At 43.1% G+C, this 15,565-nt stretch overlaps 1 protein-coding gene across 2 annotated transcripts in view; it reads left to right on the top strand.

Annotated features, from left to right (window-relative positions):
• Positions 1-15,565, top strand: part of LOC139559367 (CUB and sushi domain-containing protein 3-like) — a 700,638-nt gene that overhangs the window by 576,207 nt on the left and 108,866 nt on the right. For both annotated transcript variants that reach the window (XM_071375335.1, XM_071375334.1), the window contains exons 41-44: positions 292-501; positions 902-1,090; positions 1,251-1,428; positions 10,322-10,467. In XM_071375335.1, the coding sequence (XP_071231436.1) occupies positions 292-501; positions 902-1,090; positions 1,251-1,428; positions 10,322-10,467 (723 nt within the window). The remainder of the gene's footprint in view (positions 1-291; positions 502-901; positions 1,091-1,250; positions 1,429-10,321; positions 10,468-15,565) is intronic.

Genomic DNA, 15,565 nt, shown 5'->3' with positions numbered 1-15,565 from the left:
AATAAAGGTAAATTAATAAATAAACATTAATGTAGCTTGACTATATTATGACATTTAGTTGCTCCTCTCCTTTGCAACTCTTTTTATGTACCAATGAGCATCTCTCAGTCAACTAACCTGTTATCTTGTGTAACGTTTCTTCTTATAGAGTGTCAGTGTTCTGTTTCAGTGGGTTCTGGATTCTAGGATTAACCTACCTGATGAAATAAAGGCAGATGAGTAAGATCATGGACTTTATTTCATAAACTCACAATCTGACCAGTATGTTTTTAATATACCTGTTTATTTTAGGAATCCACCTGCAGTTCCTCAACTTCTCGACAGAGGCCATCCATGACTACCTGGAGATTCGGAGTGGAACTCTGGAGACTGGCACGGTGATTGACAGGTTCAGTGGACCGCAGGTCCCCAAGTCGCTGTTCAGCACCACCCACCAGACCAGCTTCTTCTTCCACAGCGACTACTCACAGAACAAGCCGGGTTTCCAGATCACTTACCAGGGTGAGGATAGAGTTTGTTGTTTAAAAATATATATTATTAAGATATTTTATGATTTTATTGAACAGATAGATAGAGAGAATGACAGTGCGGAAATATGGATAGAGGTTGTGTCAAAAGGCAGTAGGCCGGATTCGAACCAATGCCGACACCGTAGACTACAGAAGTAGATCAGTAGAATGTGTGGAAGAGGAGAGAACTCAAAAAGGGCTTGTGATTTCTCTCTACTCAATTCAATGTCATTGTATTTTTCATACTCTCGGGCTGGGCAGTCTCTCTTAGTATCCTCGATTTTGGCATGACACAGTTTTATCTATATATCAGTTTTCATGATTGTATAATTTCTTTATATGTATTTTCTGCCAATATTTATCTGAATTATCGACCACTTCCTGATTTCCAGCCTATCAGCTGCAGAGCTGTCCCGACCCTCGTCCTTTTCGTAACGGCATCGTGATCGGCAGTGACTTCAGTGTAGGCTTCACTGTGTCCTTTGAGTGTCTGCCTGGCTACTCCCTCATCGGGGACGCTTCTCTCACATGTCTGCATGGAATCAGCCGCAACTGGAACCACCCGGTACCACGCTGTGAAGGTAACTATAGAAAAAGGATATATATGGTAACTACTAGCATATAAATCTAAAAGATACGATCTCTATGGTAACAGATTGATACTGCACCTAGAGAGCGGCTGTGGGCGTTGTGTTGGGGTAACATCATCTGACCTGGCTGTGTATCTCCTCTCATCTATAGCTCTGTGTGGGGGTAACATCACCTCCATGAATGGGACCATCTACTCCCCCGGCCACCCTGAGGAGTACCCCAACTTCCAGGACTGTGTGTGGAGCGTAAGGGTTCCACCTGGGAATGGGATCTACATAAACTTTACTGTGCTCAGCACTGAACCCATATATGACTACATCACCGTGTGGTAAGAACCTACACTCATCCCTCTCTCAGCAACTAAGGTGTTATATCATACTAAATATACATCCACTTCACTGTGCTCAGTACAGAACCCATCTATGACTACAGCACTGTGTGGAAGGAAGAGATTCCCACTCATCTCTCTCACTCACTCAGCAACTAAGTTGTCTTTGATTTGAATTCATCTATCACTGCATCAGTGTGTGGAAAGAAGAGATTCCCACTCACCTCTATCTCCGCAACTAAGTAGTGTTTTATGTTACATTATAATATATGTACTTGGTAAAGTCTTAACTACTGGCCTCTCTGCGTGGTAAGATAACCCACTCACGTCACTTACTGTCTGTAGTTAGCTCTTCATGCACCTTGTTATGGAAAAGGTTGGAAAGGGAGTTCACAAAGACAGCTGTTCTTTTTCCTTCCCAATCACCTCTCACTAGGCAACAAAGTAGTGTTTAATTTTTCATTGCAAAGCTGCCAACTCTCCCAAGTTGAGCGTGAGACACACACGTTTGACCCTCTTCTCACGCTCACGCTCCACGCCTCTTATATCTCACGCATTGAAAGTACTGCCAATTAGTCCATTGTATAGTCAGTGCATTAACTTTTCAACTGTGCTCCAAGTCCTTTTGAAATCAGAGCATCTGCGCGTGCAATTTCACATCACGAGCAGAACCTCTATCATTGTCCTGTCTTGCCACAGCACTGTGAACCGTGGCACATTGAAGCATATGATTGGTCTAGTTATGTGAGGGATCAAGGGGATTGGATGCACGTTTAAAGAAACGCCCCTCAAGATTAGAGTGCAGCAGAATGGAGAGAGAGAACGTTCTCCGCTGAGTTGATAAAACTGTAAAAAGAGCAGCACAGTAGCACTGTTTTATGTACAATGTTGTCAACAAAATTAGGTTGCTGTTACTCCCGTCCCTATTGCAGAATGCAGCCTTTTGACAGCATGTATGAAAGTTGATTTAAACCACACTTGCATTAGTCCCCTTGTTTGGTGATTGGCATTTAGGCTGTGACAATGAAAAGGAAGCAGACAGAGTTACAGTATGTTTTAGCAGGGAAGTTGGGTAGGGGGACCTGATTTGTAACTATGAAAATCATTTTGTCAAACAGATTGTGAACTCAAAAGCGTAAGTTCGATTCTAGAGGGGGGGACAATAAGTTGAAAAATGATTTGGTTAGGGTGTAGGGGCATTAATATTCTCTTCAGGAGATTTTGTTATCTATTTACTTTATTTAGCCTGATAAGTTGAACAATTTTCATTCTTAACAATGGCCTAAAATATAGGGTAATTAGTGTGCTTGTCAGCAAGAACACTACTGTTATTCCCCATACTTATTTTGTTATTCCACTTCTTCCCAATTTTGCCAGTGTAATTGCATACACTTAGTGTACAAAACATTATGAACACCTGCTCTTTCCATGGCATAGACTGACCAGGTGAATCCAGATGAAAGCAATGATCCCTTACTGATGTCACTTGTTAAATCCACTTCAATCAGTGTAGATAAAGGGGAGGAGCCAGGGTTCCTGCAGTCAAATGACCAAATCGCCCCTCTAGTGGCCTCATGGGTGAAATGTTATTAATATAAATTATGACCTAATTTCATACATTTTTTAAATCTAATAACATGCCGAAAGCCGGTGTTTCTGTATCAAATGGTTTTGTTATATTTCAGTCTTCTGTGATGTATATAAAGTGTAATATTGGGATGCAAACTCAAAATGTAATACATTTCAACTCTATATCTGACATGGTAGAGGTGTCTTATTTTTATAAGCCCATAACCATGTGTGTGAGGTGTATACTTTTGTTTCAAAGTAGATTTGTTTAAGACTACCAAGAAACACTCTGCGTGACCCCGATTTAGTCCACTGCAGTAAAATATTAAGAAGGATTTATAAGCCTTGAGCTAATTGAGACATGGATTGTGCATGTGTGCCATTCAGGGGATGAATGGGGCAAGACAAAAATGACAACCCTGGTTTTAATAAAATAAGACCTTTGTTTCAATACACATGAGGGGATAACAAGAAATGCTGTTGAACTATGTGATAGTCAATTAGCCTAGCCAATTATCTTAAAGCTCACCCTTGACCTTACATGTTGGATGCTAAATTAGTGGAATTATTATTAAGATCTCTATTGTGATTGTAAAAATATTCCTATTTTTGTTGTTTATATACTTTAAAGTGTTTTAGTGATTATACAATTGTCACAAAAAACAACATTGTTTTTAGAGTTCCACGTTCCATAGTGCTCTCCAACCTCTTCTCCACCCCCCCCCCCCCCCACCCCCCACCCTACATCTATTTAAATGCATCGGCATTGTTGAACGCAGACTTTGAATCTCTCCATGTGACCTGTGCACCAAGCAATACAAGTTCTTCAAGTATCCCCATAGATCCAGTCAAAGGCATCTTGATGTTTTAAAGAGAGCGGCTTTCTGAGTAATTGTCTTCCCCAGCACTCTGACACCACTGTTGTGTAGTGGGATGGAGAGAAAGAGAGAAAGGAAGGGGGGTGGAATAATGGATGGAATGAATGAGTCCGGAGATTCATTCTAATAATTGATGCCCTCCATCCATGCACACACAAATTCCAAGTCCCCCTTTGTTTTAAAAGAATCCATGAGGGTACTTTAATTTATTAATGCTTTCAGCATAGCATACCCTCCACTCCACCCACACCTTTAAATAATGACCTTTCAGTATAGCATACCCTCCACTCCACCCACACCTTTAAATAATTCACTTTCAGCATAGCATACCCTCCACTCCACCCACACCTTTAAAAAATGACCTTTCAGCATAGCATACCCTCCACTCCACCCACACCTTCAAATAATGACCTTTCAGCATAGCATACCCTCCACTCCACCCACACCTTTAAATAATTAACTTTCAGCATAGCATACCCTCCACTCCACACACACCTTTAAATAATGCACTTTCAGCATAACATACATTCAGCATTAGCTAATGCCTCTGTCCCGAAGCAGCCACCAGCTAGCCTTGCGCCAGCCTCGAGCTAGGCCCACATACCAGCTAATTCTAGGGCTACAATACCTCCTTTGCTAATTGGCCTGGACCCTTTATTGTCGACACGGAGCCCCGCCGATCCATCACGACTGGAATGCCGACGTGTCGCCCGATGTGGTCTCAACAGGCTATACTGTTACGATATTGCCGAAGTACCATCTTTAGCCCCGGCCCGCCAGCTTTTCTGAACTCTGTGTCCCCTGCTCACCTAGCGTAGTAGTGAGTACCGAACAGCACCCTGACTCACCTATTGCTGCTATTTTGACCCTATGATCATTCGGCTGCACAGCTGATGCCCCCTGGACTGTTTCAATAACAGGGTACCTCATTTTGTTTACCTGCCGGCCCCAGCCTCGAACTCGGGTAGCAGGGGTTGAAAGAGCCTTACGAGAAGGCTACCTCCCTTACCTCCCTGCACTAACATGCCAGAGACAGGTCGCTCTACCTCAACCAGAGGCTAGTGGCTAGGCGGAGTTGGGGAGGTTGCCCTCCTTTCCTCCGCCCGCCCTTCGTCAGAGCGAGGGGCCATAGTTCACAGACAAAGGGTTTAAGGTTAGGGGGGCCTCCGGGTGCTCCGCCGCCGAAGCGCCGGGAGGGCTGGGGAGACATTAAATCCGGCGCAGGCGGTTGACTGGGTTCCCAGTGCCGCGCGAGGATACTGGGCGATACTCAAGCCGCTTAAAGATGTGAGACCATTTCGGGAAGTCCCGGTTCACCGGACACCCCCAGTCCCCTTCGGTAGCGGCCGACTCATCCGCACATAGGTGCGTCATGTGGCCGTAGCTAACGGGGAAAGGGGATGGAGCCAGTCGGGCGCAACCCAGGCAAAGAGGAAATGTGGGGAACCGGGCTAGGACCGAAGACACCCGTGCCGAGGGAAGGGGAGTAGGATGCTGCACCATACTTATCTGTAAGCGAGATTGCCCTGAGCCCCACGCCGAGGGGAAGGAAGAGGCTAAACCGTCTTCGGAGAGTCGTAGTCTCACGCCGTTTACCCGCGCTTCATCTGTCTGTTTCGCTCGACGGCCTTCCGATCTATGTTCTTTAGTGGCCCTCCGGTCGACAACCGTTTTCATTTCGGTTATTAATTTCCCCTTTCTTGTATTGTATTGTACTTGATTGCCCCGCTTCACTATCTGTCTGGGCTTATAGATCGAGACCTGCTGCGGATATGGGTACGGCCCGGCGCGAAATTTACACCCTCTCCCCCGGATTTTCAAGGGCCAGCGAGAGCTCTCACTCACTCACTCACTCACTCACACCGTGCTCCCGGAACGTCTCCGGTGTACGAAAATTAGCCAGACTAATAAGACAGCTCATTTGTTCATTTGGACCACCCTAACCTAATTGTGCACAGAGAGTGGGTCCACTGATTACCAATACCCAGAACCCCTCTCCTCTTCACACTCTTCTTTACCTTTTACTGGCTCCAGATTGTACTGCTCTCTGGCTGCCAGGACCACAGAGATGTAACCCTCCTGCTGCCCCTGTCTCTTAATTAGGTAGGTAGTTTGATATCTGGGTACCTTTTTCAAACAGCCTCAATTTGTCGGGGCATGGACTCTACAAGATGTCGAAAACATTCCACAGAGATGCTGGCCCAATGTTTCCTACAGTTGTGTCAAGTTGGCTGGAAGTTCTTTGGGTGGTGGACTATTCTTGATACAGACGGGAAACTGATGAGCGTGAAAAACCCAGCAACTTTATAGTTCTTAACACAAACCGGTGCGCCTGGCGCCTACCCCGTTCAAAGGCACTTCAATCTTTTATCTTGCCCATTCACTTTGTAGCTACAGCTATACAGTTTGTAGCTACAGCTATACAGTTTGTAATTACAGCTATACAGTTTGTAGCTACAGCTCTACAGTTTGTAATCACAGCTATACAGTTTGTAGCTACAGTATACAGTTTGTAATTACAGCTATACAGTTTGTAATTACAGCTATACAGTTTGTAGCTACAGCTATACAGTTTGTAGCTACAGCTATACAGTTTGTAATCACAGCTATACAGTTTGTAGCTACAGCTATACAGTTTGTAGCTACAGCTATACAGTTTGTAATTACAGCTATACAGTTTGTAATTACAGCTATACCGTTTGTAATTACAGCTATACGGTTTGTAGCTACAGCTATACAGTTTGTAATCACAGCTATACAGTTTGTAGCTACAGCTATACAGTTTGTAGCTACAGTATACAGTTTGTAATTACAGCTATACAGTTTGTAGCTACAGCTATACAGTTTGTAGCTACAGCTATACAGTTTGTAGCTACAGCTATACAGTTTGTAATCACAGCTATACAGTTTGTAGCTACAGCTATACAGTTTGTAGCTACAGCTATACAGTTTGTAATTACAGCTATACAGTTTGTAATTACAGCTATACAGTTTGTAGCTACAGCTATACAGTTTGTAATCACAGCTATACAGTTTGTAGCTACAGTATACAGTTTGTAATTACAGCTATACAGTTTGTAGCTACAGCTATACAGTTTGTAGCTACAGCTATACAGTTTGTAATTACAGCTATACAGTTTGTAATTACAGCTATACAGTTTGTAGCTACAGCTATACAGTTTGTAATTACAGCTATACAGTTTGTAATTACAGCTATACAGTTTGTAAGTACAGCTATACAGTTTGTAATTACAGCTATACAGTTTGTAGCTACAGCTATACAGTTTGTAATCACAGCTATACAGTTTGTAGCTACAGTATACAGTTTGTAATTACAGCTATACAGTTTGTAATCACAGCTACACAGTTTATAGCTACAGCTATACAGTTTGTAGCTACAGCTATACAGTTTGTAATTACAGCTATACAGTTTGTAATTACAGCTATACAGTTTGTAGCTACAGCTATACAGTTTGTAGCTACAGCTATACAGTTTGTAATTACAGCTATACAGTTTGTAATTACAGCTGTACAGTTTGTAATTACAGCTATACATTTTGTAATTACAGCTATACAGTTTGTAGCTACAGCTATACAGTTTGTAATTACAGCTATACATTTTGTAATTTTTATTAAATTTTTTATTTCACCTTTATTTAACCAGGTAGGCCAGTTGAGAACAAGTTCTCATTTACAACTGCGACCTGCCCAAGATAAAGCAAAGCAGTGCGACACAAACAACACAGAGTTACACATGGAATAAACAGACAGTCAATAACACAATAGAAAAAAAGTATATATACAGTGTGTGCAAATGGAGTGAGGAGGTAAGGCAATAAATAGGCCATAGTAGCGAAGTAATTACAATTTAGCAAATTAACACTGGAGTGAGAGATGTGCAGATGATGATGTGCAAGTTGAAATACTGGTGTGCAAAAGAGCAAAAAGTAAATATAAACAATATGGGGATGAGGTAGGTAGATTGGATGGGCTATTTACAGATGGGCTGTGTGTGTACAGCTGCAGCGATCGGTTAGCTGCTCAGATAGCTGATGTTTAAAGTTAGTGAGGGAGATATAATTTTCCAACTTCAGAGATTTTTGCAATTCGTTCCAGTCATTGGCAGCAGAGAACTGGAAGGAAAGGCGGCCAAAGGGGGTGTTTGCTTTGGGGATGACCAGTGAGATATACCTGCTGGAGCGTGTGCTACGGGTGGGTGTTGTTATCGTGACCAGTGAGCTGAGATAAGGCGGAGCTTTACCTAGCATAGACTTATAGATGACCTGGAGCCAGTGGGTCTGGCGACGAATATGAAGCGAGGGCCAGCCAACAAAAGCATACAGGTCGCAGTGGTGGGTGGTGTACGGGGCTTTGGTGACAAAACGGATGGCACTGTGATAGACTACATCCAGTTTGCTGACTAGAGTGTTGGAGGCTATTTTGTAAATGACATTGCCGAAGTTGAGGATCGGTAGGATAGTTAGTTTTACGAGGGTATGTTTGGCGGCGTGAGTGAAGGAGACTTTTTTGCGAAATAGGAAGCAGATTCTAGATTTAATTTTGGATTGGAGATGTTTAATATGAGTCTGGAAGGAGAGTTTACAGTCTAGCCAGACACCTAGGTATTTGTAGTTGTCCACATATTCTAAGTCAGAACCGTCCAGAGTAGTGATGCTAGTCGGGTGGGCGGGTGCGGGCTGTGATCAGTTGGAATGGAGTTTTTCTAGCGTTTAAGAGTAGTTGGAGGCCACGGAAGGAGTGTTGTATGGCATTGAAGCTCGTTTGGAGGTTTGTTAACGGTGTCCAAAGAAGGGCCAGATGTATACAGAATGGTGTTGTCTGCGTAGAGGTGGATTAGGGAATCACCCGCAGCAAGAGCGACATCGTTGATATATACAGAGAAAAGAGTCGCCCTGAGAATTGAACCCTGTGGTACCCCCATAGAGACTGCCAGAGGTCCGGACAACAGGCCCTCAGATTTGACACACTAAACTCTGTCTGAGAAGTATTTGGTGAACCAGGCGAGGCAGTCATTTGAGAAACCAAGGCTGTTGAGTCTGACGATAAGAATGCGGTGATTGACAGAGTCGAAAGCCTTGGCCAGGTCGATGAAGACGGCTGCACAGTACTGTCTTTTATCGATGGTGGTTATGCTATGGTTTAATACCTTGAGCATGGCTGAGGTGCACCCGTGACCAGCTCGGAAACCGGATTACACAGGGGAGAAGGTACGGTGAGATTCGAAATGGTCAGTGATCTGTTTATTAACTTTCTAAGACTTTAGAAAGGCAGGGCAGGATGGATATAGGTCTATAACAGTTTGGGTCTAGAGTGTCACCCCCTTTGATGTGGGGGATGACTGCGGCAGCTTTCCAATATTTAGGGATCTCAGACGATACGAAAGAGAGGTTGAACAGACTGGAAATAGGGGTTGCAACAATGGCGGCGGATAATTTTAGAAAGAGAGGGTCCAGATTGTCTATCTCAGCTGATTTGGTACGGGTCCAGGTTTTGCAGCTCTTTCAGAACATCTGCTATCTGGATTTGGGTGAAGGAGAAGATGGGGAGGCTTGGACAAGTAGCTGCGGGGGGTGCAGAGCTGTTGGCCAGGGTTGGAGTAGCCAGGAGGAAAGCATGGCCAGCCGTAGAGAAATGCTTATTGAAATTCTCGATTATCGTGGATTTATCAGTGCTGACCGTGTTTCCTAGCCTCAGTGCAGTGGGCAGCTGGGAGGAGGTGCTCTTATTCTCCATGTACTTTACAGTGTCCCAAAACCTTTGGGAGTTAGAGCTACAGGATGCAAATTTCTGTTTGAAGGTTACAGCGATACAGCTTAATTGCAGCTATACCGTTTGTAATTACAGCTGTACAGTTTGTAATTACAGCTATACAGTTTGTAATTACAGCTATACAGTTTGTAGCTACAGCTATACAGTTTGTAATTACAGCTATACAGTTTGTAATTACAGCTATACAGTTTGTAGCTACAGCTATACAGTTTGTAGCTACAGCTATACAGTTTGTAATTACAGCTATACAGTTTGTAGCTACAGCTTTACTGTTTGTAGCTACAGCTGTACCTGTTGAACGTTGATGTCGGATGCCTGATGTAAATGATTGAATGGGCTGCTCTCTACATTGACGTGGGAAAATGTGCAGAGATTTTTTAAATGCGCTCCTTTCAAAGCTATGTCTGTGTTGGTCAATTTGTTGTTTTCATTTTCTATTGACATTGTCACTTGCCCATGGAGAGGGATTTGTCATTGATCTGTGTGTGTGTGTGTGTGTGTGTGTGTGTGTGTGTGTGTGTGTGTGTGTGTGTGTGTGTGTGTGTGTGTGTGTGTGTGTGTGTGTGTGTGTGTGTGTGTGTGTGTGTGTGTGTGTGTGTGTGTGTGTGTGTGTGTGTGTGTGTGTTTGTCTCTCTGTCTCTCTGTCTCTGTCACAGGGACGGTCCAGAACAGAGCTCCCCCCAGATCGGTCAGTTCAGTGGGAACACAGCGCTGGAGTCGGTCTACAGCACCTCCAACCAAATCCTCATTAAGTTCCATAGCGACTTCAGCGGCAGCGGATTCTTTGTGCTCAGTTACCATGGTGAGCACTTAATCTGAGAGATGGGCATGGGAGAGAGAGAAACTTAAAGGACAATACAGAGACAAAGATGGAGATCGAAGGAGATAGGGAAGGAGGGGAGTGAGGGAGTAAGAAGTAGAGAAAGATCAATGGCCTGAAAGGCAGCAGAGTGAAGCTCCTAGTCCTCCTCTTCCTCCTCCTCATCCTCCTCCTCATCCTCCTATTCCTCCTCCTCCACTTCCTCTTCCGCTACCTTCTCATCCTCCTCCTCTTCCCCTTCTTCGGCTTCCTCCTCCTCCTCCTCATGCACCCTGACTGCCTTGGGCCTCGCATGGCAGCCAGTACTCATTATTGGCTCAGCTCATTTTCATAGTCAATTAAATCCTGACTTATTGCACTTCGATGCCTCTCTCCCATCTGACAGTGATAAATCAGTGAAGGTTTGTGGCTCTATACACATCGATTATTGACTACAGGCTGCACTCTGAACAATGAGCACTCGACCAAATCTAGTTTTTCTAAACAGCCATCCAGTCACATACTGTATTGTATACACAGTGCTGAGCCAAACCAAGACAATAATAGTATTAATAATATTAAGCTGAGCTGTACTGGGCAGGCCAGGTTACACATCCATTATAGTTGCTGAAACAGGGCTGGGAAGGAGAATGTGACAAGAAACTATCCGAGCCAGCACTGTATGTCTGATTGGCATTATAGTGTAAATCACGTCTCTATAAGAATAAAAATACCTCAGCCAGCTCAATCCGGTTCAGGTCAGCCTTATAGTGTAAATCAGTCATTCCAGTTCTCTATAAAGCTGGTGCTGGTTTACAGTAGCCTTCTTTCTGTGGAATTACCAATTCCACACAAGGCTGTTCTTACACTGATTGTTGACACGGTGCTACTGGAATAAACAGATTTATCAGCCCAACAGCAAAGCCCCTGTTATTCTGCTACCGCCAGCATTTATGACTTAACTACAAGTGCTTATCGATCGTGGCCTATATCAAACGTCTCTTCCTGTTAACCAGTCTGCCTCGATTGCGGACGGTGTGGTGGCTTTAAAGGTACTCCAATCACTTTACTATAACAGTTGAGGTGCTTAACTGTCACTTTAGTTTCAGCTCTGTCCAAATGGATTATGGGTAAACTGCAGTTTGATACAGTATGGATCAACAGTCGCTGTTGGTTGATTACAGTTATTAAACAATGTTTAATTTGTCGGTCAGATGTTCAAAGGTAACGGAGAACTATTTGATGTATACTATTATTATCATTATTATTCATCTGTACTTCAATCCCTATAGTCTAATAAAGCAATCCCTAACCACATATCTGGTCTGTTGCTCCTCTCTGAATGTACTAGACTAGAGAGAATGCGCAGCAATGTTTCTCTATATTTACATGGATTTGGGAATTACTCTGCTTCTGTAATGAGTTTAGCTTTGATTTATTTTAAAAGACCGAGTTAGAGTTAGAGACAATTTTATTTCCCCTTAGTGAACACTCTGCTTTGCTGTGAATTAACCAAGATTTATATAACGTTTAGTATTAGTAAAATATATAAATTTACTATATTAGAATGTCCTCAACTGTCCTCAACTGTCAAGTAATCAGATTATAGTCTATAGCCGGTTTATTCATGTAGTTTGCAGTCCAGACTTACAAAAAAAAGTGTTTTCATTTCGGTCACATCAAAGATTGGCCAGGGGTAAATAGATTGAATATGATTATCTCTCTGAATAATCTTCAACAAGCAAAATGCAAAACTGTCACTTTTTCCAATTCTGTTAAGAGAGGGTTTACGTTATTCAGGACATTATGCAGACATCATGATTTGATGACTCAATTCCCAGAGCCCACTAGTTTTGACCGGTGATTATCTTCATCGTTCACAGTAACCAAGTTTCCATCCAGTTTTTAGGCGAGTAAAGTCAAACTGTATAAAAAAAAATCACAACAACTATGATGGAAACAGGAAGTTTTGGTACAATTTGATCAATGCAGGCAGATAATTTGTACGTTCAACATGGTGAGCTCTTTTTGTGTCTGTAAAATGGCGGTGGAAACGCCATATCAAAGTAAACTTGGAGTCACGTGATTATATGGTGTGTTGTCCTCCCATTACGCCTCGGGAAAGCATGCAGTTTATAATACTACAGATGAAATACATTATAGGAACTTCATGCTCCTTTCCAATAAATATTGAGGGTCTTATTCTGGTGACATGATGATCGATGCTTGACTGCCGTTAGACAAATACAAATATCCCTTCACTTATCCATAATCCTCTCACCGTGTAAACTAGCCTACCTGCACAGCTTATCCGCACTGTGTCTGCGAGCTGTTGGCTAGACCAAGGTAGGCACATTTGCTATTTAACGTAACGGTTTTTGTGACAAAACTATCGATGGAAACACATTGAACTTTAGATTTTTATTCTGTACATGAAAACTTCGGAAAATACAATTTTGTGTGCACTATGTCATCACGTACTGATTTTTATCACAACAAGTCAGTTTAGTGGAAACACTACTGATGGGAAAATGTGCATATTTTCTTTATGCAGATTTGAGAATATTTGCATGAAAATCTGTGGCCAATTGGATGGAAACCTAGTTAGTGTAGATAAATCCCACGAGGGAAATACATAGAGGAAGCTAAGTAGTGTTTCCTCCTTTTTATTGCGCTCTTTTGTGAGAACTGCACTCTTAGAAAAAAGATGCTATCTAGAACCTAAAAGGGTTCTTCGACTGTCCCCAGAGGAGAACCCTTTGTAGAACCCTTTTTGGTTGCAGGTAGAACCATTTCTACAGAGAGATCTAAATGGAACCCGAAAGGGTTATCCTGTGGGAACATCCAAATAACCTTTTTGGAACCCTTTTTTCGAAGAGTGCATCAGTCTCTCATGGGGACATAGAAAGTAGCAGTCAGTGTCATTGACTCTTCATAGCTTTCGCTTCAATTGCCAATACACACAAACACACGCACACATATTCTCCAACTTCACAGTCACACACACACACACACACACACACATATTCTCCAACTTCACAGTCACACACACACACACACACACACACACACACACACACACACACACACACACACACACACACACACACACACACACACACACACACACACACACACACACACACACACACACACACACTCACGCAACCCCATCACCCCCTAGTGCCCACCCACACACACACACACACATACACAACCCTCTCACCACCTAACACCCACCCACACACACATACACATGCTCTCCCCTCATCGCTCTACCCCCCTCCCCTGTTCCCTCTGTGCTCTCTCTCCTTCCTCTCCCTGCAGAGCCTCCAAAGGAATCTTATTAATCAGCTAGCACATTGAACAGGAGCCACATGGTAAGTGGCTCTCGCTACTTAATTCGTTATATTCTAGCGACCAGCATCGTCTGGAGCCAAAGCTCCTGTTCTCTATTAGAGAAAGCTGGCTTCCTCCCTCCTCTCCTCTGTCTACTCTGTTAGCTGGGGTGTATTCATTAGTGCACACAGCAGCAAACCATATCAAGAGTTTCTTATTGGACAAAGGTAGGTCCCTCCCCGTTACGTTCCGTTGGCTTCTGTTTGTTTCCCAGTGTATACATCCCTGTTCATGCCTGGGAGAAAAATAAGTACTGTATATCAGACCTGGGTTCAAATACTATTTGAAATCTTTCACGTATTTTTAGTTTTTGCTTTAGCCTGCCTAGGGAGCCAGGTGGGTGGGGTTTGCGTTTTTGAGACGTCGGTGCCTGGTTGTGCCAGGGATGGGGATTGGTACAAATAGCCCACTGTGTTATTCCTGATAATTAATGCACCAATTAAGACGGTGAAACGGTTCCCACAATTAACGAATGTTGATGGTGCTTCAGCCTGTCTATATATACTGGAAGAGAGAGGGAGAGAGTCAGGCAGTGATTCCTATATAGTGATTCCCTAGATATAGTAGTGTGCTACTTTTGACCAGAGCCCTATGGGGAATAGGGTGCTATTTGAAGCGCAGACCAGTTGAGTAATGCTCTAGCTAGCTCCAGTACTTCATAGTATTAGCATACCTATTGTATTTTTAGCAGCATGCTACACTTTCAATGTATTTGGTGCATGATAGATTACCTTCAAATATTACTCAATAGTTCATTATGATGAATGATTAATGACTGTTTTTGATTTTCCCTCCTAGTTTGTGTTGGCATGACACTGCCAGGTAGCTGGGTAATGGGTGTAGTCTGGCTTTGCAGTCCTGAAAGATGTTGGCTGTAAGATTCAATGGTAATATGGTAATATTTCCCCTTGCCTTGGTAATATTTCCCTTTACCTTATATTATTCCTGTCATTAGCAGTGATTCCTCAGATTGTGTGTGTGTGTGTTCATGTGTGTTTGAGAGTGTCTATGTGTGTCTGTGTCTGTATGTCTCTCCGTCTGTGCATTTGCGTGTGCTTGTGTGTGTACAGTGTAATATCTCTCCCTGGGCACAGCTCCGACCTGTATCACCTTATTTTATCCTGTCATTAGCGCCAGCTAGCAGCGTTCGCTTTCCTCAGATCGTTAGCAGTGCGTCGGTCCCAGCACAGCCCAGTTTGACCACTCTATTGATTCCCAAAAGGTACACTGGGCTTATCTGATGCCCATAAACACACCGTCGTGATCACGTTGCTGCTGAATTAATTGTTATGCAGCTAGGTGGAGGAGGTGTGGAATCTGATATTGTTTTTCCATTTACGCTTAACCTTTCAAATGTCAGTTTTTCCTCCTCCCCAATGCTGATGCTCTTTTGTCCAGACATGGGAAATCAATGGAGATCAGTGATTTTGCAAGTGGGTCGGCGGTAGTGGTGGCACAGGTGGGGTGATGGGCTTTGCATTACTGTTGAGTTTAGCAGAAACTCACGTTTAAACCATTAACAGGAATAACCAAGAGATCAAAATATTCTTAATTTAATTCCATGTTTGATAGAATACAAAACAGTGCCAGTGCAGTAAGTGCTTAACAAAAAAAGAGCAGTACTACTTTTTCATTACTGTTGAAATGTTCTTTACACTTTTTTCTTCTCTTCTTTCTTCCTCCTTCCTCATTCTTCCGTCTA

This window comes from Salvelinus alpinus, chromosome 29 (genome assembly GCF_045679555.1).
Source record: "Salvelinus alpinus chromosome 29, SLU_Salpinus.1, whole genome shotgun sequence".
NCBI lineage: Eukaryota > Metazoa > Chordata > Actinopteri > Salmoniformes > Salmonidae > Salvelinus > Salvelinus alpinus.
Note: the sequence above shows the minus strand (reverse complement) of the source record. Positions and strands in the feature narration are given on the sequence as shown.